The sequence below is a fragment of the Ursus arctos genome, unplaced genomic scaffold, assembly GCF_023065955.2.
Source record: "Ursus arctos isolate Adak ecotype North America unplaced genomic scaffold, UrsArc2.0 scaffold_12, whole genome shotgun sequence".
NCBI lineage: Eukaryota > Metazoa > Chordata > Mammalia > Carnivora > Ursidae > Ursus > Ursus arctos.
The window spans coordinates 32,315,362-32,339,431 of NW_026622786.1; the positions used below are offsets into that span (position 1 = coordinate 32,315,362).

The 24,070-nt window shown below is 41.5% G+C and overlaps 1 protein-coding gene across 3 annotated transcripts in view; it reads right to left on the reverse strand.

The window, feature by feature from the left end:
- Positions 1–1,301: 1,301 nt before the first annotated feature.
- LRRC8B (leucine rich repeat containing 8 VRAC subunit B) overlaps positions 1,302–24,070 on the reverse strand; it is a 67,578-nt gene continuing 44,809 nt past the window's right edge. For all 3 annotated transcript variants that reach the window (XM_026497644.4, XM_048220307.2, XM_057310486.1), the window contains 3 exons: positions 17,459–17,559; positions 13,948–16,112; positions 1,302–5,993 (listed from right to left, as the gene is read on the reverse strand). In XM_026497644.4, coding sequence (XP_026353429.1) covers positions 5,721–5,993; positions 13,948–16,086 — 2,412 coding nt within the window. In that variant the 5' untranslated portion in view covers positions 16,087–16,112; positions 17,459–17,559 and the 3' untranslated portion in view covers positions 1,302–5,720. The remainder of the gene's footprint in view (positions 5,994–13,947; positions 16,113–17,458; positions 17,560–24,070) is intronic.

Consider the following 24,070-nt stretch of genomic DNA (forward strand, 5'->3'; position numbering starts at 1 on the left):
CTATGATAAATAATTTGAAAAGCTTCTGAGTAGCACACAGGCAGTTCGATAGGATCATCGGTATTTGGGAGGCAGGACTTATAATTCCAGTCCAGAGACTGAGGAGCCAACACAGTGGGAAGAGAGATTTGTAATTTAAAAAAGACCATGCATTTTATAAAATGACCTTTTTTCTGATCCTTCTTTGGTATACAGATCTCTTTTCTTCTGTAAATATGGGGCTTGAGTTCAAGGTGTGACACTTCGCCTTTGAATCAACCGCTTTTCTGCAGTGCTCAGAGAGGAGGGGGACAGAGACTGCAGGGAGGCACGGAATTTTAGAGAAGCCCCAGAAGGGGAGCGTGCCCTCAACAGCGCGGGAGCATCGATCCCCTGCCGTCAGGCCCTCACCGCTGTCACAGTCGGGAAAAGCCATGTTGCAGGGTGGAAGGAATGTCGAAGAACGAAGTCACACTTCTGCATGCTCGGTGCCCCCAGTCACTGTCCTGGAGGCTTTGGGCAGAGGTCCCCAGCGCCCCGAGGCCCCTGGCAGTCCCTGAATGGCTGCAGACATCTTAACTCAGGGACTGGCTTCCTTTCCTCGTGTGTCTCCCATTTCTCAAGCACTTCGAGGTGGGTGCATGTCTTTCTTGCAGTACCGCGTTTCCAGGGTACAACACGCCAGCTGGTGTCAGCGGTCACTTTCCTTCATAATCTGGTTCAGTATGTCGAGTTCTGTCCTCCAGTGGAGGAAAGTCTTTGATCAGCTTTCTAATGTGCTCCTGAAAGTGTGGGGGGGGGGGTAGCGGGGGGGGGGGTGTGGGTATGACCTTGACAGGGAGACAGAGAGGAAAGTCTTCTATCCAGAAGGTCAAACTATCATGTGCTTATTTTTCCCCAATAATTCCATTTTCCCCCTTTTACTAAATCTCAAAATCTCATCTTGCAGTTCTTTACTTTTTATTTATCTGGTCCATATTCAGCGTTAGTGCTAAGCTAACAGTAAATGGAGAAACGAGAGCCAAGAGGAGAGGGAGAGAGCTGGGTCGCCTTGTGAACATCAGTCCCCAAGGATGAACACCATTGGAAAGGTGGACCTATTTAGAGTCACGACAGATATCACCCCTCCCCGCCCCCTGCCCCAGCATCTTCGAGGATCAATCCAACTCTTTTGGGGGGCTTATTATTTTGTGATCGTTGTCGCATATTTTGAAAACTCCTACTCTGGTTAGGAGATTCACACGTAAATCTAAAATCCATCATCTGGTGAATGATGTAACAGTATAATTGCTTGGGGACAAATCAGTACAGTCAACTTCTTCCAACATTTAATCTGTTTTTATTTGCCATTTGTTATAAAAATTGAATCTGTATTTTACACAAAAGGTACTTTAAAACAGTGAAGTTTACCAAAAACCACTGAATCTCAGGCAAAGGGGTTCACCACCAAGATGCAGATTTACATGGTAAACCTGAGGGCCGAAAACATTCAACTTACAAAAAAAAATCTTATATTTTCTAACAATTCATTACCAGAAGCAAAACCCGATTATGTACATGTTTCAAAAGAGGCAACAAAGTAAAAATGGCTGCTTTCGCCATGAAGCTAACCAAAGAAAATGTCTCTACCCAAGACTGGCCCATTATTTCACTCAGAGTGAAACATCTGAGGAGCTTTAAAAATAGTTACACATAAATATTTAGGTTTACACACAACACATATGCACAGACGTATCCACTCTAATTCTATGCCCCTTCGTATTTTTTAAATTGCACCATCTCTGTTAGAGATAATATACAACATGCAGGAGGCATTCATCGTTGTTTTTCTCCGCAGCGGTGTATTGTACAAGTGAGTGCAAAACTGAAACATGAATTAGGTTCAACTGGAAGCCGTCTCAACTCGGACTTTAGCTCACATATTCTGTGTTAATGCTTTAGCGTTGATGAAATTGTTCATATAAAAAAAAAAGTTGAAGAGAATGTAGCCCATTACCAAAGGCACTGAGTAGAGAGCTCCCAGCGGATGTAAAAGTGATGGACCAGACACAGGAAGAAACCAGTTAAACAGGACTGCAGGTTTTCCCTGCTTTCACAGTCAACTGAAGATAAGAAATAATTATATCCAGGACATTTTCCAACAGCCATTAGTTTATACCATTTCATGTATATAATGTCTTCATAATTCAAACGAGGATACGAAAGAGCTCCTCCCCCTCCCATCAGCCTTCCTCTTGTTTCCAGAAGGAAATGAACACAGATCTTGATGCAATATACAGTTCCTGGAAACCAAGTGGACTCACGGTTATATTCTCGTGCTTGTGGTACGGATGAGAGACCATGGCTTAAATCAGCTCTCAATACTGCAGGGGTGGGTAAAGAGGAACAACTCAATTAGGCCTCATTAGAGGCCCTGGCTTCCCCCCAAATATAGACATGCTCAAGCATCACTGGGAGTTCTTTAGCACAAATATATTCTGTGATACACAAGTGCCGACCAAATTTAAGGAGGTGAGGGGAGAGGGAAAACAACACACGTATGCAGGGAGGACGAAGCTCAGAGAACGTAAGGATGGAAGGAGGGTTTTATAGAAAACACTGGGAAATAAAGCTGCCAACCCACAGAGTAGCTGTTTGATTATTTTAATGGTTTCTGAACCCATCATTACGCAATATTTTAATTAAACATACAAAATTGGAATCATGAAACGCACGAGGCACAGAAACAAATATTGTCGCTCTCAAACAATATTATTATGCAAAGAACCCACTGCAGCTTACCACAGCGCAGTAGCAAGCTTACCACACGACGAGCCGCGCCACAGCGCGGAGAGCCCACGGAGCTCTACTTACCCTGTTTAACGCAAACATTTGTTAAGTGACAGCGAAATATGGTGACATCCAGGGAGAACAATGAAGACTGAGGATGAAGAATGAAAACACAGTGTCTGTGTGCCACCAGATGTATCCTAACGTAGGTTAGGGCAAGAACACTAAACCTTAGCAGGAGTGCTCAAAACTGCCCAGGGTGTGTGTGTGTGTGTGTGTGTGTGTGTGTCTGTGTGCGTATGGGAATGAAATGAACCTATGCCATCGCTGGCATAAGCCCTCAGCGTTGTTCTGATACATCCACGTGTATTTTTTGGAAAATGCACTATACATTCTTGGAGATCCAGTGCCAACTAATGTGTCCTAATTCAATAAACCGCATTTGCCTCTTGGAAAATCATCTTAAATGAATATGAACACTCACAAATGAAGCTCTGCTCCCACAGTGCGGTAGAGGTGGCCTCCAATACCACATTTCCAATATGTCAAGTGGTGGTCTCGCGTTCATTGCGTCAGTGCCATTATTTCAAAGCTACCTAAACACTGGTGTGTAAGACTGAAATAAGACAGAAATCTAAAAACTATGGCATCAAAGCCCAAGGTTTGTACCAGTAACCATACCCTAGTGTTTGGAAAGCAGCTTACGATATTCAGTATTGATCCTGATAGTAAGTAATGTGCTTCCAGAAATTGAAAGAAGCGATAAGGAAAATTTAGTCAGTGACGTTTGCAGGGGAACACAACCAGTGTGACTAGCTGTGGAGAAGGTCTAGTTGGTGAGAATGGTAGCAAATCTGAAATTGGAGGTGGGATTTTTCATAGAAATTATGGCTAATGATATGGCTACAAACATTTCCATATCTCTCCATGCATCATTTTCCATAGTCCAAAAACTTAAGATAAATCCTATCCAACACTGAAATCAGTACACATGACAATTTTATTGTGAAACATTAAAACGGCCTTAACTTACATTAAAAAAAATGCAAAGAACAAAACCCTAGATAGAGTCAGAATCTGTTTTCTAAAGTCCTAGAAGAAAGTTTCATCAGTTATGCCTGGGTCCCTGAGAACTCGAATGTTCTGACTAAAGGCAAGTTTTGGTAAGAATTAACATTTTTACACTGTTTCTTCTCATTCAGAATAGAAATAATGTTTCAGGCAGCTTTTGGTGCTTATAGTTTTATAGCTCATATTATTCAAATTACATTTGACACAAGCAATTCCTTTTTCTAAGCTTCAGTTCAGGGGTGTGCAGCAGGTGAGGGGAGCTACGTTTTGCTATAATTTAAAGACTCAGTTTCATCTTTCTGGAAGGGGCAAAGCAAGAAACAACACACCGCACATCACAATTCCATGTTTACAGTACCTTACCCATAGTGTTTTCCAGTTTTGTCTAGGCGCGGTTAATAGGTTACCTTACAGCTAACACCCAAAACGAGACCGGCATCATCATGCCTAGATCCATTAGAGAAAACCGTGGTAAAAATGTGCATTTCCCAAAAATGAGTCAGCTGACTTTATTCATTTTACAATATGCATGCTAATAAAAGGCTAAACACAAAGCTCTTTGTAAAAAAAAGGGCAAAACGTATTCCAGGAAAGTGAGACAAAGGCATGAGATGAATGTCCATTAAATAGATCTACTGCTTTGTGAGCTTTGAGAATTCTCAAATACTGGATAGAGGGGAGTGTTTCACATTATCATCATATCTAGAGATCATGCGGTGGAGAAGGAAAGTATTTTGCTCGAAGTCTTAATTTCTCCAAGTGTTTTGACATCAGTTTTAAGGACTGGAATCTGTACCTCTCCCCTCCATCACAGCTTTTGAAGTAATTAAGAATTGTACCCGTACAATAGCACAGCGACCAGGGAAGAGAGGTAGATGATGCGGCCATCCTCGTACAAGGAACCCCTCCAATATTTTAGGGCATGACACACAAGGCTTGTGTGATCCAAAAGTAATGAGCTGCAGAGTACAAGAACATTCCGGAGCAGGGTGCACACAAGTGTGAGACTCGTAAGCAGCCCAAACCAAGTGTATTAACAGTCAATTCTTAAAGGAACGCAGGGGTTCTCTGTACCTAACAAAAATTATTCTCACAGATTTTGAATCCAAGATTATACCATAGAAAATAGTTGTATGTTTTACATTTAATATAAAAATGATTAGCAAATAAAAAAGGTTTGGTGATATGTAAGAAGACAATTTAGGAAATGAGAGTAATTTTCAGGATGCCCCAAGGGTGACACGTCCTAAGTACCCTGTCCTTTTCTCTGCAAGGGCCAAAGACAGGCACTTTCTCAGGGTTCACCCTTGTTTTGGGGCCTTTTTTTTAGGGTTCACCATTGTTAAGAGAAAACAAGATGAAGGAAGACTCAAGCGAGCTGGGACAGGAAGTAAAATCAAGCCAAGAAGGAAATCGGCCAAGCACAAGGTACACCCTGCCTAAAAATATTTGAGCGCATAAATCAAAGACAGTGTTGAGTATACATCAAGGACATTTATATTGATGAATTTATAGTCTAGGTGATAAATATCAAGACAGGAAGTCAGGTAAAACAAGTGTGCAAATAAGTAAGTAATGGGGACTGGGGGAGGGAGATGGAAGAATATCTAGTCTTCAAGGTAGAAACTGCAAGGTAGGGGTTCAGTAATTTCATGGCCCCATGCCACCCTCGAAGTGTACTTCTCACATCTTAATAAGTTAAAGATCAGTTATTCACAAAACTTAAGTTCAGTGTTAACACTTTTTACCTGTTTAATTTAGGGCTAGACACTGAGTTGCTTTAAAGACATTTGGTTATAGTTAGTCATAATTATTACCCATTTTTCATCTTTATAACTTAGAAAATTTTAGTTCTCGTTTAAAGCCCTGGGGCAAACTTTAAAAATTATTTCCTCCTTAGGTCAACATTTATCTAAGCACGTCTGCAAACGTTCTGTTATCGGGAGAGGAAGCGTGTTGAGCAAGTTCTCCTCTACAATCAGACAGCTCCGTTTTAGGGACTGACATCCTTCCAGTTCGGGAGGAAGTGTTTCCAGGTAATTACCGATGAGCTCCAGATGAGTAAGGTTCGACAGCTCACCCACGTGAGGGGACAAACTCATCAGGCTATTTTTCCCCAAAAGTAAACACTGCAGCTTTTTGCACTGAAACAGCCCATCTGGTAGCGTCTCAATCTGGAAAGGGAAAAAAAGAAGCCAGTAAAACTGGTTTCCTACGGCCTCTGACAATGCATCTGCTTATTTATACCCCTACCTTCTTCCAAAACACTTCCGGACATTTACAGGAATTCATAGAACAAGGATGATAAATGTGAAGGAGACGGAAAAGATAAAGGAAAAATAAGAACATCCTGACTTGAAGTCGGCGCTGGGGCTACCATGAACTTCTAAACCCTTGCCGCATATGTGGGTGGGCAAAAGATGTGATTCTAAGCATTCTAACAAGCAATTCTCAAACAAAACCTAATTAGTCACCTACTCATGGTCCCTAAGATAAAACAAACTACAACAGTATTTTAGGAAAATCATAATTAATCTTGAGGCCAAGGATCAGAAATAACTTGTTCTCAAGAGTCCTTATAAAAAGTTACTGTGTGGGGCGCCTGGGTGGCTCAGTCATTAAGCATCTGCCTTCAGCTCGGGTCATGATCCCGGGGTCCTGGGATCGAGCCCCACATCAGGCTCCCTGCTCAGTGGGGAGTCTGCTTCTCCCTCTCCCACTCCCCCTGCTTGTGTTCCCTCTCTAGCTTTCTCTCTCTCTGTCAAATAAATAAAGAAAATCTTAAAAAAAAAAAAAAGAGTCACTGTGTAATGTGATGAGTAATACCCTCAAAAACACTGTGAGCACAGACACAAGGCTATTTCTAGGGGTTTCAAACTAGAGACTGAAAACTTCATTCTGTTAAAAGACACACGTCAACAGAAGCACTGACAAGAAGACATGCTCAATTATACGTACGCAGCTCACTTCCCTCTCCATCTACACTCCCTTCTACCTGCCCTCTGGCAGTTTCAATTAAACCATGTAACATGGAGAAATAATTTAAAATATGATAAATAGCCTGAAATTAGGTCAACTCCTAGGACTGCTCAAATGAGCTGCTCCCCCATGTGGTGGGTGGGTTGCATGTGAATTTCTAAGGGAGCCCCCATCCGCAGAAGAGCTTAGAGAAGCATCCTCCACTCCTGTCATACCACTGAGAGGGGAGTTTGCACCAGGCAGTGCTGGACAGCACACACCCCGATTTATAATGCTTCCCATATTTATGTGCCTGTGGAGGCGGCACCTTTGCAACTATGAAATAGTGCAGGCTCCTTCCTTGGTTCAGGATGTGGCTTTGTTAGACACAGGCATGAAAGGGGCACTCAAGGGCTCAGCCTGCTCCTCTGATGGGCTAACGCAGTCCCACTGAGCCAGCTCTCTGCTGGCATTTCCGGGGCCATCCAGAACTATCTCCTCTATACAAACTAAAAAATGGTCAAACTGCATCCAAATGCTCACTATATTGGAAATTCCCCTCTCCTCCATCACCCGCACATACACTCGGTACTGGCTATCCTCGTAAAAAACTGAAGGATCACCACTGTTAAGCATGGCATTCAGTAAAGCTCATCATTGTACACCAAAATACTAGCTATAAGCAAAGGGAAAATATCTACCTTTCCACGTCATTCTCTTCTCAAGAATGCAGATGCAAAACCACACGTATGCAGATTTCAATGTAGAGATGTGGCAGAAAGATAAGAGACAGGAGAAACGTAACCCCTTTCTAATGCACCCCCTTCTGGTCATACACCTGCAGCTCAGAAGTGGGGTCACTGAGGTACAAGTAGAGTAAACAGTCCGTCCTGTGCAACGCAAGCTCAAGCCTGAGAGTGCCTATTCGGGTCTACGCAATGACTTAGGCAAGCCAGCTGAGAAAAGACGGTAGTCTTGGCTCATCTGTATTCCGTAAATGCATGCAGAGAGCCTGCTTTTGTGCCAGGCTCCCAGTCAGGTGTTGGGGATAAAGTGCTGAGCAAGACAGAACCATGGTCTAACGCATGGTTTCTGAACCTCGGCACCGTTGACATTCTGGGTGAGATCTTCCTTTTGGTGGGGGTGCCCTGGGTCTCGCAGACTATTTAGCAGCCTCCCTGGAACTCTGCCTACTAGAAGCCAGTGCTACGCACCCCCTCACTTGTGATCATCAAAAATGTCTCCAGACAAATGTCTCCATAGGCACAAAAGTGCCCCCATTTGAGAAGCCCCGGTCTAGTAGGTGAGAAATACTAAACAGTTATGTGAATAATCAGTCTGTAGTGGGTGCCAGGAAGGAGGGACTGTGCCAGAGACTGTATCAGGGACCCCTCCATCTCCCTACTTCAGCTAGCTTCCGGATGCCCAGCAAATACCTTGCTTAATTGGACTCATTTCCACTGGGTGAATACCCTGAAGCCACAGCCATCACTCTTCTGTCTGGCAATCAGCACTACCATGTTCTCACGAATCTTCTTCCAAATTTCCGAATTTGTGATTTCAGTGACTTCTCAGCACCCTAACACAGGAGAGGGATTTCACAAGGCAGTGGGAGTGAGCCACCAGGGCGCCTCGCTGTGCTACTGTCATGCAAGTGAGTCAAGGGCTGTGGTCAGTGGTTCTCCTTCCCGAGTGCCAAGTGTCCATCTTGGGGACTTTCTCTCGGTGTCAGCACCCAGCTGAGGCATAGGACCTGTCTTCACCTCCCCGAATTCAATTACGTTAAAGGAGGCTGGGGAGCTGTGTTAGAGATGCAGGACTTTCCTTCAATTCAGCAATTTTATCCTGAAAAATCTAACACCTTTATAAATAGTTTACCCTGGGGACGCCTGGGTGGCTCAGTCAGTTAAGCATCTGCCTTCAGCTCCAGTCATGATCCCCTGGGATCAAGTCCCACATTGGGCTCCCTGCTCAGTGGGGAGCCTGCTTCTCCCTCTCCCTGCTGCTCCCCCTGCTTGTACTCTCTCTTTCTCTCTCTCTCTGGCAAATGGATAAATAAAATCTTAAAAAAAAAAAATTTACCCTGAAACTTACAAGAACACCAAAAACATTTTGCCTGGGACAAAACATTTTATAAAAAAATTTTAGATAGCATTTATTCCTCATGGACTACCAATTTCTTTTTAAAAATCAAAAGAAATGTTTGCAGACCATCAGGAAGATGATAGACTTCATATGCAGAATGGTTTGACAGAAAAAAACTATAAACTATACATGCAACTAGCTAGCAAATAAACTGAAAAAAGAGAGAAACTAATGCTACATCCTAGAATTCTCTTGCACAAAATGCAGTAGAGCCCCCAGAACATCCAAGGAAGGATGTATCTATTGCTGACATTTGAGAATTAAATACTCCCCCGTTTCCAGAGGCTGAGACCTTACTTCAGAATCTTTCTCAATGTCAGATTTCCCTTTTTTTCTGGCCATTGAACACATCATCTCAGAACTCGTTAACCAAATCCATCAAATCCAGTCATTTCAGGAAACAAAAATGAATACTTCCATTTCTAAGTTACGATGTCAAACACGAGCTCCACCACAGAAATGATTTTCAGAAGGAATTTCTACTTCCAGCTACAAGTCTTTGAGTTAATAAAAGAAATGCATTAAATGCACAAATGTAGAAGTTGGAAGACCTAGGTGTAAATTGGAGTGGTTTTTAAGATTTGAGACAAACTATTAAGTCCTCCCCCTTTCCTATGCTTCTCCGTTACATTCACCACCACCATAATCCCAACACGCTTGGCCACTGGCATAGAGAAGCTGCCTCGTCCTCTCCCATCTCCCACGCCATCCACACACACCCCTGCTTCCCCCGTAATAGCATTTGGTTTGACGCATCTGAGATGCAGCAGAGGGAGTGCCAGAGTGGGAGCCGGAGCTCTTGGGTTCCATCCCAGATCCATCGCAAGGAAGATTCAGACGTCAGGCAAATTGCTCTAAGCATCAGTTTCAGTATCAGTAAAATGAGGGCAGTAACTAGAGCAGGGGCTGGAAAAGTTTTTCTCTAAATGCGTAGGATAGGAAATATTTTAGGCTTTGTGGGTGAAGAAGCAAAACTGAAAATATTATGTAGGTGCGTATACAGCAAGAGAGAAAAAATTTCATATGTTTTAAAACGAGGAAATTCAAAATAGAATAACAATTGAGGATAATTCTTTTGTAATATAGGCCCACAAATGAGAACCATGGAATTTATTCATGGCTACTGAGATTTGAATTTCATATAGTTTTCATGTGAGACAAAATGTTATTTAAAGAAAATTTTCCCTGACCATTAAAATTTTTAAAAAACCATTCTTAGGTTGGGCTGTATACAAATTTAAAAAGCATTCTTAACTCAGGCTGTGGGTGGGTTTTGGTCCCAGGCTGCAGTTTGCCGACTTGATGGTCCATGATGTTCCTTTCAGATATAAATCTTCCTTTTTGTTTTTAGTTTATATTCTACTTCTAAATCATAACTGATTAAACTTTTTCAAGGGGTTTTATTTCTTGATTGTACTCTCCCAACCCCTCTAAATGGGTTACAATTAGAGCCTCCTTTGAAGGTACCAGTTCATGCTAAATATCACTTTCAAGCTCAAGTCTGACCCCACCTACTGTCCAATGAACTTAAACCTGAACTTGACTGGCAGACTGCAAGGCATTCTCCATTCTGACGCAACGTCTAAATGCTCTCATCTCTTATTACATCTGGGCATGCCTCTGCACATGACCTCTATCCTTTTACATTTCCCCAACACTCAGTGTTCTTAGGAACACTCCTCTCAAGAGCTACTATAAAAAAAAGCATCTTGGGCTCCTGGCTGGCTCCGTCAGTAGAGCATGTGACCCCTGATCTTGTAGTTGTAAGTTGGAGCCCCACATTGGGTATAAAGATTACTTAAAATCAAATTAAAAAAAAAAAAAGAGCACCTTGCTCAAATATATTTGGCAAACATTGCATATCATACCTCCCTCTTGGAGAAGCACAATGCATATTCAACTACAAAAGGCTCTGAGGAATCCTGCAGCAAAAAATATGATAAAAAGAAATGTTTAGTGTTTTGTGTGATAACACCTATTACTATGTTGTTGAAGAAACTCTAGAGTGCCCTCCTTGTGAATGTCTGTCATTTGGGGGATGCCCAGTATCCTCAATGTTTGGAGAATTCCCTACCTCATCTCGGTGGGACTTCTGGTGGGAAGCAGAGTCCACTTCCCACTGGAGGAACTGACAACACCAGATTCTAGTGTTCCCAGATCATTTACAGCTTGAGTGTGGGGTGGGAGTTTGCAAGCTCTGCCAGTCAGGGGCTCAGACTTGGACTTTAAATTGAGGCTAGTGTCTCTAGGCATCAGAAACCATGAAGAACTTATTTTGTGGGAGGGCAAGGGCTGCAGTAGCAGCCCCATTTTCAGGGGCAGCGAGCACTGTGCCTGGTGCTGGGATGGTCAGCGGCAGGGTACCCTCACCATTTTGCTTTTGTGCTATGCTTTTGACCTTTTGGTTATTTATCTTCATGCCTGATGGTTTTCCAAGCTCAATCCTACAGCCTTTCCAGTGATAATATGAGAGATAAAACATCCTTTCAATAAATGTCTTTTCTTCTTAACCACAGAGCATTTGTTGACTCCATCCATGAACCTGGTATACTGCTGACTAGAAGAGTATTTTAAAACCTTTCCTTTCAGGAACCTTCACTAACTTTTATTCCAAATGGATGAATCAACTCACATTTCTGAGTGTATGCATATCTAAATATTTATGCATCCGAGTTGATGTTTTATTTTCTATTTAAAAAAAATATTTTGGTCTATCTCATAGAATCTTAGGAATCTCAAAGTTAGAAGGAACATTGAAGCTGAAACATGAATCCCTAATTCCCTTTAACAACATTCCTACCAAGTGGTTGACAACCTATATCTGGACAGTTTAATTAATAAGAAATCACTTCCCTCTTCTTGAAGGTCTAATTTTTGGACAGCTTTTGGGGGAATATGAGAAATCTTTCCCCTGCTTGTCTTGGTTCTAACTTGTAAGAAGGTTACTTGCAAGAAGATTTCTATTTAAGTCTTCCAAATATTTAAAGACCAATATTGTGGACTATTCTTTTTCCCTTCCCTCCCCAATACTTCCTATCTTTAGGCTAACTGTTCCATCGGAGAACTTTTCACATCTCTGGCTGCTGTCTTCTGAGCGAGTTCCACTTTCTCCATATTCTGATTAAAGAAGTCTCTTCACAGTTCTGAGAAGAGTGTTCCTCACCCATTCAAAGGAGTCATAGTCATTGTTATGGCTCTGGGATGCTCCGCGACTGCTGGTTATCAGACTTCTGAGACAACTCAGCCTAAGATAGCATTCTATTTTGGCCATAAACTGCCTTCAGCATAGGACTTTTCACATGCGCCAAGTATCCTCCCCTACTCAAGATAAAATGTGGCTGATACGCACACCTAGTTTCTCTTTTAGACGTGGTCATGTCAATAAACTTGGTGTCAAAAGTACCAATGGTCTTAAGGTTTTATTACATTAAACTAGGAAAACACACTAACCCGTGTACACATTTAAATAATTCATGGCCAGCTAACAATTTAATCAGCTACAACTTTCAAAAAATTCATGTAGTGATAGAACCACATCACAACTTAGTGGAACCAATGCCTTTCAAAATAATTACTCATATTTTTTATTATTGATTTAACAATGGGAAAAGTATAACCAAAATATTAATATTAATGAACTACATGATTAAACAACACTAATCATAAATCTCTAGACCTCTAGTTTTCAAAGTATGGTCACCATTCCAGCAGAATCAGCTTCACCTGGGATTTTTTAGAACTGTCGACTGTTGGATCCTACACCAGACCTACTGAATCAGAAACTCTGCGTGGGGCCCAGCAATTGGTGGTTTGCCGAGCCCCTCAGGTAATTCTGATGAACAGTGCTAATCTAGATCAACCCTTGAGGAGCTTTACAGCCTCATAATCCTTTAAGACTTGAACATTTCTCATTTATCTTAGAATGGGTTCTAGCCTTTGAACATATGAGTCAAGTCTTGGGGTTCTAAAAATCAGCAGGAATTTTGTTCTCATTCCCCAGCTTTCTGGTGTTTTCCCAACAATCCATGGTTTTTGAAAATAATGTCTGGGGATTAATATGTTTATTAGCCAACACCATGCTCATAGTCATATTTAGCATGAAATATGAATTACAAAAAGTCTAGGAGATATTACATTTTTGGGGGTGGGGTAGAAGAAAATAGCTCCCATTTTTCTAGAACAGGAAGATCACTTTAATTTTTTGGCAGACCTGATGTCTGATTTTTTTTTCTTCTTCTCATATGGACATTGCCATCACTCTCTTGCCCTTTTGGCTAGCACGATTTTTTTTTCTTTTCCCTCCTGCTTCACATTTTAACCTAGGAAACTACTCATTTATTTTTTTTTTCTTGTTTCAGTGAAGTCAAGTTTTCCTTAACTTGGCTTTACTGTTGCAAATTATGGTTCATTTTTAAAGTATGGATGCTGGAAAAAGCTTCTAAGAAGCCCTAGTGTTGCATTATAGAACCAGGCCTTTCATTTTAAATTGTCTTTCTAGACATGCATGTAGATTTCAAGTCTTTTTTACTGCATCACAAAAAAAGATTTATGAATAATTCATGATCCCAGTATTTTTAACAAAAAGTTCTTCTCCTATGACAGATCTGGAAAGCTAAAAACTTTTATGAAGCTTTCTAACTACTTAAGATCTTTCCAAAATGAAAAGTAAGCTCTGTTATAACTAATTAGTTTAAAATACTTCAACTGTGATGTTTATGTAAAAAATGGGGAAAGAGAATAAAGAGAACATTCGTTGAGCAATTACTATGTGCCAGGAACTGTGCCCAGTGCTTATATACATATTTTTCTCATAAAATCTCCATGACAACGTGTAAGTTAGATTAAAAACTGATGCTCAGTGTTTTGGTAATTTACTCACATTCACGCGTCTAGTAAGTGGTAGTCAGGCCAGGCTCAGGGGATGCTGCTTAGGACTGAAAGCCCATTTTCTTTACCCACATTACACACTGCAACAGCAGATGCTCCAAAGACTGGCTAAATGAAGGGAAGAATGGATTTACTTACGTTGTTGTTGGTCACAGCAAAGTACTGCAAATTACTCAGATACTGGATTTCTTCTGGAATGAAGGTCAGGTGGTTATAGCTTAGATCCAAATAATGTAGTTTGGTGCATAGGAAAAGCTGCAGGGGCAGATTCTCAATATTATTATGGTTCAGAGAGAGCTGCTCTAGATTAGACAGCGCCCCAATCTGGGCAGGAATATAAGCAATGTTATTGTGCCACAACTTTAAGCAGGAAAGATTCTGGAGATGCTGAAAGCTAATGATCTCTTCCACAGTTTTAAGGTTATTTTCTTTTAGATCTAACTCATGCAAATTGTTCAGGCTGAAAATGGAGTGTGGGATGCGTTCCAGGTCACAGCTGATCAGCTCCAGGCTTTTCAGATGGACCATCTTTTTCAAGTTGTTTAGCACAACCAGTTTGCTCCCCTCATTATCGAGGGACAGCTTCTGCAGCGAAGGCAGGAGGTCTGTGATGACTTGCGGGATCCGGGAGAGGCTGCTCTTCAAGTAGAGGGCCCTCAGGCTTTTTAAGTCCTGAAAGCCCTCCAACTGCACGGTGCTCAACTGCTCGGGTAGGACGCAGCCCGACAGATAAAGTTCCTTGAGGTTCTTCAGGCGAAATACCCAGCGTGGGATTTTCCCCATTTCAGTAAATTTCAGGCGGAGGATTTTTAAATTCTCCTCCAGAAATCCCAGCGCCGGGTGGTCCACCACCAGGGAGGAATGGTACACGTGAAGCTCCTTGAGGTTGACCAGCTGCGAGACCGCAGAGGGCAGCTTGACCTCCGGGATGAGCTCCAGGCTGAGCACTTCGATTTCTGTCAGCTCAAAGACATTGTCTGGAAGACCGCTGAGCATAAAAAGACGCAGCTCTACCTTGTCCTGGGAATTTTTCACAAGCTTACTTTTCAGTTTCTCAACTGTCCATTCGTTATTGAGGTTGATCTGTTTCAGTTTGTTCTCACTGACCTCCGACAGGAATATGGAGAAGCGTTTGGAATAAAGAGGGTCATACTGGTCGGCCAGATGGAGGATGAAGGCGAAGTCATTCTTGACGTCAGGGATATCGCTGTAGTTGCTCTTTTCTCTCAACGCCTCAAAGGAGTATTGCTTCAGAGAACTCCTCAGCATCCACCATAAGCTGTAGGAGGAAGTGAGACCATAGAGTATAACCAAAATCACGTAAAACGAAGCCAGGACCTTAAATATTTCTGCCAGGGAGTAGACGCACTGGTAGCGCTTGTAGCCCGTGAAAGCCTGCACATCGACCGGACAGTCAATTTCAAGAGTGATGTAGCTTAGAAAATACGGAACGTAAGTTATGATGAGGACAAACAGAACGACTTTCACGATGATCTGCTTCAGATACACTCTATAAATGACGTCCTTCTGCTCCACGTGCATGCGGAACCTCTTCACTTTTTCAAAGATGGCTTTGGCCTGTTCGCCCTCCTTCTTGTCCAGGACACTGGAAGTTGGGCCTTCGATGCCAGCTGACTCCAAGCCAGGCTGTGGGTAGGGCAATGACTGCTTGCTGGATTCAACGTCGGCTGAGCACCCTGAGGACGAAAGCAGAACCTTGGACTTGGAGAGTGTCAGGGGCCTCACCGATTGCTCGGCCACCGTTTCGGACAGGGCACGGGTGGTCCATGGAGAGTCGAAGCACTTGTGAAGGATGGCCACGAAATGCTCGAGCCTGGAGCTAGTACTGGGGTAGTGAAGCCAAAAGTTGCTGCAGGCCGCAAAGATGAGTGTGTGCAGGAGCACCAGGTAGGGGAAGAACTTGGCGAACCAATGGAGCTGCTTCTCGTAACAGACGGCGTCGATGTAGGAGTACTGCTGTCGGTGGAGGTCATTCTGGATTCTGAGGGGGAGCGGAAGCGGGGTCCCGGGATCAGAGGAGGTGTTGGCGCTGGCTTTCAGGAGGTCCCAAGGCACAGCACAGTGATTGTCGAACTCCACCTTACATGGAAGACAGCACAGAACCCTGCTCTGTGTGAGCTGGAGAGCTCCGGCCAGCACGGCCACCAGCAGCATGATGAGGGTGATGTAATACCAGAAGACGTCCCACCATGGTTTCAGGATGTGATAAGATGACTGGGCATCTGCTAAACACTTCAGCTCTGTGAGTGTAATCATGACTTTCCTTTGTAGGAGTACAGGAACTGGAAGAGGAAAAGGAAAGAAAAGCCACTGAAGCAAGTATCCAAAAAAAAGCATTTAACTCTAATGGCTTGTAGGTACCCAAGTAGGATTTAGCTCCGGGACAAAACCTGGAAGGCGGGGCTGATCAAAGGCTCTAACTGTCTTCTGGTTTCATTTGAAAACTTTGGCCCTCCCAGCTGTGCACTCTAAAGTCCTTCCGATGACAGACCATTTGGTGGTAGCCAGACTGGCTCTCTAGAGATACGCGGGGCAGGTTGTAAAGCAACTATCTAATTTCCTCCAGATCTTGACTCTCGGCCAAGCTATTAAAAACCAGAAGCCACGTTTTCTTCAATCAACATTAGGAAAACGTATTCTTCTGCTACCTGTTTCTTATAGCCACATTTTATACCTTCCAAATGGTCTGAAATAAGCTCTTTTTCACATCCTACCCCATGTCTGGAGCATCAGTTAGGGCTTAGGAGTTGTGTTTCAACCACTACGGGGAACCCCTTTTGAGCAAGCATGGCTTTATATAATTATCCCTTAGGATTAGAGGGATCTACCGGTTCTACGTTCGAAACAAACTGTGAGCTAATGCGTTATCTCCTCTCCCCGCAAGCTCTTGTTTGTAACTTAGTTCACGTCCAACTCAGAGTATTCAGCCCTGGGTCCTGGGATCGAGCCCTGCGTTGGGCTCTCTGCTCAGCAGGGAGTCTCCCTCTCCCTCTGCCTGCTGCTCCCCCTGCTTGTGCTGTCAAAAAAAAAAAAAAAAAAAAAGAACATGCTACTAGGGGGACTCTCTCTCATGATTACTGTTTTGAGGGCAGAGTACTAATGGATAAATGATTAAGGGTATACTCTACTATTGAATTATTTCTGCCTTCAGAAAAACAAGAGGTAGATTTTGCATTTTTTCATATTAAAAAGTATTCAGACAATGCTCCTTACAGCAATGAGTTATGTAATGTTCAACCTAAGAGAAATCAATTGTTTAAAAAATAGCTAACTAGTAAAATCCAGACCACCTATAACAGGGCACAGAGTAAGACAAATAAAAGGAAATATTTGGATCTAATGACATATCTGGTAAGAAAAAAAATTACAGTAGCATCGTCTTTTAATGGATAAAGAGAATGAACCAGATCATCTCTAAGAGCTCTGCCAGCTCAGTTTATGGCTGTATTTGTCCTCTTAAAGGTCCTGAGAGTTAAAGTCATTTAAGACATACAACTGAAATTGCAGAAGAAGTAAACACAAATGGCCCAACCATGATAAGGGTATTTGACAGAGAGCGAATATTTATTCAACAAAGAACACAAGTCAACATTGACCAAAATAATGTACTTTAAATATTTATACTTACTGGATGAAAAAAATGAATCCAATAAGTTGACTGTACTTCAATCAGGAGGCCGACACCTTTTGAAATTTCTTAGACACACCATCTCTGTGTTTGTCTTCATCCTATGAGAAAGCATAGATAGCTTATAACAGCTGCTGTATTTCAAACGAAAATGGAGATACTGTCTTCAGAGACCCTCTCCATCATAAGACATCATCATGATATGGCAAATAGATTTTCATAGATCAGTTTACTTTTCACACTGGAAGACATTTTGGCAAAGCTATATATATATACACGACCCCACCCATATATGAGATCATACTCAGCCCCCAAACTCCCTTAAATTACAGAGAAGTTTCTACGGAAAGTTAGATGTTAATGTATTTAAAAATGCCATATTTACAACACTTAGATGAACACTTAGCTTTTCCAAGCAGCCTACATATGTTAATTTCTCTCATTCAGTCCTCATACACAGTTGGTCTTATTTGCATTGATCAGATGGCCTGTCAAATCACGTAATTTCTGCATCCTAATTTAAAACCACACATCCCTCCAAATAAGACTCCGTGCTCTTCAAATTTAGCCTACTGATTTCATTAGAAACAGTCACAAGTTAATAACTTTGGAAGACACAGCTCAGAAATATGGCTGAAATTCTCTGAAATTATGATATTATTAAATGTAGCTATCCTTTATATTACCTTTTTTTTAACCTTGTAGGTTAATAAATGCCATTCTTAGCATCTACTTCAAACAATGACTTGTAATAATTTAAACTACATATATATCGATCAGTTTGAAATATGGGAACATTCTAAAACATACAAAAATTTTAACTTGGTATGGAAACTGCATTTTTTTAGTGCCTATGGTACCCCTGAAAAGTTGCTGGGAATGGTAATATATTTTCCCTGAAGATACAATTATTTTTTGGTTTATTAAGTACTTGAAATCCAGCTCATTGTACCAACCCCAAGTTGTTCTCAGATATTTTCAAGTAATTCTCTTGTGACCTTGTCATTTTCAAAGATCAAAAAGTTGGGCGTGTCTGAAATTTATTTTGGATTTACCAATCCATGTGCAATAAAGCCTGCTTGATAACTATTATCCAGTATCAAGTTATTTTGCAGGCCAGAAAGCACAGTTCGTGTGTATGACAACCTAGCTCTGTACTAATTCATACTTAGATAGCACCACTAGGGTATGAGTTTCTTATTCACAATTCATTTTTAAAAGACTTACAACATATGATACACAACTGCATTTATGTGCAGCAAGTATGATAAAGATATTTGAGGTGTGAAACAGTTTACATATTCTTCCACTGCGTTGCATCTGTAATGTACCAGGAGAGAATTTATTGCATAATTCCAGAATACTATTCAGCCATCCTGATACTTCTTGTACAATACAGTTTCTTTTAAATATTGCAAACACATTTTCTACTCTAAACACAGTATTTCTATGAAAGAAGAGTCACAAACCTCCAACTACAGTAATATTTTGAAACATGTACTTTTAAATAATAATATGAGAAACTATTATAACTAATCTATTAAGAGAACCACAGCTAACTACAGGTTTACCATATTTATACTAACTAAAAATGATTTGTAAAGAACTTTTCCTGTTTACCCTCTTAAGAAATTATAAACTTTCCCTCTCATCACCTAATTCAGATTTCCATTGAGGAATGCCTTGTCAATAAGAGAGCAAATTAAAATGTACTATTTATAAGCTAATATCTGTTTTCCTACTTTCAAAGCACTTTCATTTACAGTAATTTCTTTCATATAATAAACCATTAGATAAATATTATTATTCTTTACATTTTAAAACATGGAAAATAAAGCAGGCGCAAAGGAGCTACCCTGTTCCAGGTGACAAAACTGTCAAGAAATAGTTCCACAGAAAGAATGAGTTCTCAACATTTGCTACAACATGGACGGCACTGGAGGAGATAATGCTTAGTGAAATAAGTCAAGCAGAGAAAGACAACTATCATATGATTTCTCTCATCTATGGAACATAAGAACTAGAATGATCAGTAGGGGAAGAAAGGGATAAAGAAAGGGGGGGTAATCAGAAGGGGGAATGAAACATGAGAGACCATGGACTATGAGAAACAAACTGAGGGCTACAGAGGGGAGGGGGGTGGGGGAATGGGATAGACCGGTGATGGGTAGTAAGGAGGGCACATATTGCATGGTGCACTGGGTGTTATACACAACTAATGAATCATCGAGCCTTACATCGAAAACCGGGGATGTACTGTATGGTGACTAACATAATATAATAAAAAATCATTATTAATAAAAAAAAAAAAAAAAAAAAAAAAAGAAATAGTTCCAGTTAGAACCTAGGTCCTCAGACACAAATCTCAAACCTTGTCCACGGCAGAATACACTGTCTCATTACATCCAATTAACTATACCACTAAGTTTTTTCAAGGGCTAAAGAAAAAGCTGAATATTTCTCTCTCTTCCCCAACTGCAATGGACTAAATATTTTGTCCCCCTAAAATATATATGTTGAAATCCTGACTCCCAAAGTGATAGTGTCAGGAAGCGGAGCCTCAGATTACGAGGGTGGAACCCTCATGACTGGGGTTAGTACCCTTATAAAAGGCATTCCAGAGGGCTCTCTTGCCCCTTCCACCAGGCGAGGATACAGCAAGCAGGTGGCTGTCTATAAACTAGGAAGTAAGCTCTCCTTAGAATCTGCCGGTGCCTTGATCTTGAACTTCCCAGCCTCCAGGCACTGTGAGAAATAAATGCTATTTAAGTCACCCAGTCTGTGGTAGCTGCTTAAAGCAGCGGAACAGACTAAGACATCAACTTAGCCCAACAACTGCATTGTAACTGGGTTCTACTGTAGTCTTTTGAAAAAGAAGGATGCAAATACACAGTTTTCTACAATGTCCCCCTGTAACAGTCTATATAATCTACTTTCCCAGCTAAACTTTTTCTACTAAACATCTTCCACTGAACTAAGGCTTCCCATTTAAATATATAGCATCCGGATTTAATGATGTATGAAAAATCGCAAGCATTCCTATATATTAAATGATGTTAATTTTCCTAATTAAAGTGTTTAACTCAAGAACTAGAGCATAGCTGTCCTTTGTCATTACAAAATTTAATACTGTTTGTATGTCTAGAAAATTTTTTCCAGACCATATTTTTGCAAACAGTGAGGATTCAATCTAAATCAAATTTCTATTTCTAATATACAAATGCACTAAATCAGTTCAAAGAAACCATGTTAACAGTAAAGGATTTTATGGTCCTAATTCCATTCCTTTAGCTTTTAAACCTCATTAAAAAAATCATAAAAGCTCTTCAAAGCACATGAATTCATTTGACAATCTCACCCTAAAGCCTCTAGGATTGAAACAAGAGCACTCAAGTTAGGCATCTTTACTTCCCACTAGTCCCTATTTTACTTTGAAAGCATTTCCAAAACAACCGTGAAAAAATAAACAAATGCTGATCAGATGGTATTTAGAGTCATTCTATGCAGAGAACTGGACACTACTTCAAAGATCTCTGTCTCTGACCCCAGGCAGGGATATAACCAAACAATTCCAAACAGGGTTTCTCTATGCTCTCACTGCACATCGATTTAGAAATTGCCTTATATCCCTTCAAAATGTTTAGTTCCACTTCTCATCAAAAGATGTTTCTTGGGCCTAACATATATCCAACGGAAGTTTAAATTCACCTCTTTGAGTTCTCTCTCTGGGACACAGTGCATCAGTATCCTTGATTAATTTCCTCCTTTTCTTTAGACTAAATAACCCCGTGAACCATTCTTCAGAGATGCGATGATAATCACTCAGCATTTCTCAAGAACTCAAATGATCACTAGCAAGACACTTGGTATGCCAGTTTATGTCCTTTACCAATTGTTTCAGATCTTGTCAATAGAGCAACTTTCAAATAATAAACACCCTTCCCAAATTTAGTTGTAGTTTTGAGACTTCCTAGAAGGGAACTAAGATTTATAAAGTGTTTTTCTAAAATTTTTTTTTAAGATTTTATTTATTTTTTTGACAGCGAGAGAGACAGCCAGCAAGAGAGGGAACACAAGCAGGGGGAGTGGGAGAGGAAGAAGCAGGCTCCCAGAGGAGGAGCCTGATGTGGGGCTCGATCCCAGAACTCTGGGATCACGCCCTGACCCGAAGGCAGACACTCAACAACTGAGCCACCCAGGCACTCCCAGTAAAATGTTTTTCTAACATTAATGTTCATAAAAATCACTGGAGAGCTTATTAAAACAGAAGGTGCTAGGTCCCACCTCATTGTTTCTGATTCATTAGGTTTGAAGTAGGCCCCAGGAATGGGCACATCTAAAAAACTTCTAGTTTGTTGATGCTGCTGGTACAGAGACCATTTCTTGAGAATCTAAGATAGTGGTTCTCAATTTTGGCTTCACATTAGAATAACCTGGAGTGCTTTTAAAAAAGAACCGCAAATCCAGGCCCTACTCCTGCATCCGATCAAGCAATTCAACTGGTCTAGCTGAGACCAGTACTTTTTTTTTTTGTTTCCTCCAAATCTCTGCAGGAGGAGAAAACTCATGAGACAGATTAGCAATAAAATATCTGGCAAAAGTGATGACCTTTTAAATCTTCCTGGAAGTTTCACTAGATGTCTAGAGTGCTGCCCCTCTCCACAGACTACCAGTAACCACGACAGCCACTCCGTGAGCCCTTCAGAGACCCGAGACCCAGGTGTGCGAGGCAGCAGAACAGGGAGTCACGGAGCTGTAGAGACTTGTAGGGTGGTTTGAGGAGGAATCAGAGACAACGGGGTCCAGATGAAAGGTTATTTCAATCACGTGGGCTGAAGTAATGAGGGAAAGGGTTTGCACACATTTGAAAGGAAAGCAATGAACGAAATAGTCACTGTAAATGAAAATTCAACACCACTTAGCAACAGCAGATAGAGGGGTCCATGGAGAAGCAGGAGTCAAATGGATCCAGATCTTGAGTCTATGGTATTATATAGTATCTTCCACAGTTTCTAGCACGTGGTGTACAACAAATATTTGTACAGTAAATAACTGAGCATATCAGAAAGCAGAAAGAAATACGCTCAGATGTTAGGCAGGGTGTAGCTAAGGTAATAGGGCCATTCCCGGGAGAGGCCATCACTCAGCTCATGAAGAACGGAAGGATTTTGGCTAACTATTCTGCTTATTCTAAATATTAACGGCTTAAAAAAACAATAGGGCTCTATTTCTCATGATTCTGTGATGGTTCTTTTACTTCATGGTATCGGCTGCCACAAGAGTGGCTGGAAGATCCAGAATGCCCTCATTCATCAGGCTGGTGGTTGGAGTTGGCTGCTGGCTGGCACTTCCGGTGAGACCCCTCATGGCTGTCTGAGGGTCCTCACATAGCGTGGTTGGGTTCTAAGACGGTGCCTTCCAAGCACAAAGGTGAAAACTGCAATTCTGTTATGGCCCAGCCCTCAAAGCTACACAGTGTCATGTCCACCACATGTTATCAGTCAAAGGAGTCACACAGCCAGCCCAGATTCTAGAGGACAGAGGAGGGGAAACGTGACTTCTCAATGGGAGGAGTGGTAGCAGATATACAGCCAGGCTTAACTCACCCGCTCTCCCTGCTCCCAAATGATTTCTAGTCCTTCCTCCTACATGCAAAGCAACACTCACCTTCTTACAAGCCCCTCAAAATTTCATCTGACTATGGCTCAAGTTCAGGCTTGAAGTCCAGGATTTTGTCATCTAAATTAGGTCTAGGAGGCTGTGGAACAGCTTTCTTAAGGTCCTTAGAAGCCCTGTTATCTAGCAGAGAAGATCCAGGAGGCATGGCCTTAACATCTTTTTGAAGTCATCATACAGGGTCTTAACAGCGAGAGAGGCCCTGGTTTTTGTTTGCACCGTGAGATTAAGTTTTACTGGCAGTGGTACTCTGGATCTGATCTTTCAACCTGAGGCCATTTCTTACTTTGTGTACCTTTTGCTGGGTGGAAAAGCTGGGAATGGAGAACAGTTTTATTTAAAACCCTAGACAATTCTGGATTGGAAATATATCCTCTAAAGTCTGCTTAAAATCTGAACAGTCTCTTCTTTAATTCATCTCTCTCTTGCAATACTTGGGCATGGTTAAAAAAAGTCATTTGGCACTTCAAATATTTTTTTTTAAGTAGGCTCCATGCCCAGCATGGAGCCCAAGGCAGGGCTTGAACTCATGACCCTGAGATCACCCGAGCTGAGATCAAGAGTTGGACGCTTAATCCACTGAACCACCCAGGCGCTCTGGCACTTCTGATATTCTGCTGGAAAATCTCCTAAGCTAGATACACAAATCCATTAGGTTCATTTTCCATCTTCCATGTTACTGGAGGTGTCAATCTTGTCAGTGTTTCTATCAGTAGGAACAAGGGTATCGTTTTATATCCCCCAATAGCAATTTCCTCACTGCCCTTCCAGCCACCATTAATAGTCATCTTACTTCCCTTCGCACCTTCATTGTCCCCTGGTCTCCAAGCCAATGCCAGATGTTTTGTTATGGAAGCACCTCACTTCAGGCACCAATTTTTGTTTTAGTTCTTTATTGCTATGCAAAAAAAAATCATTCTAAAACTTAGTGGCTAA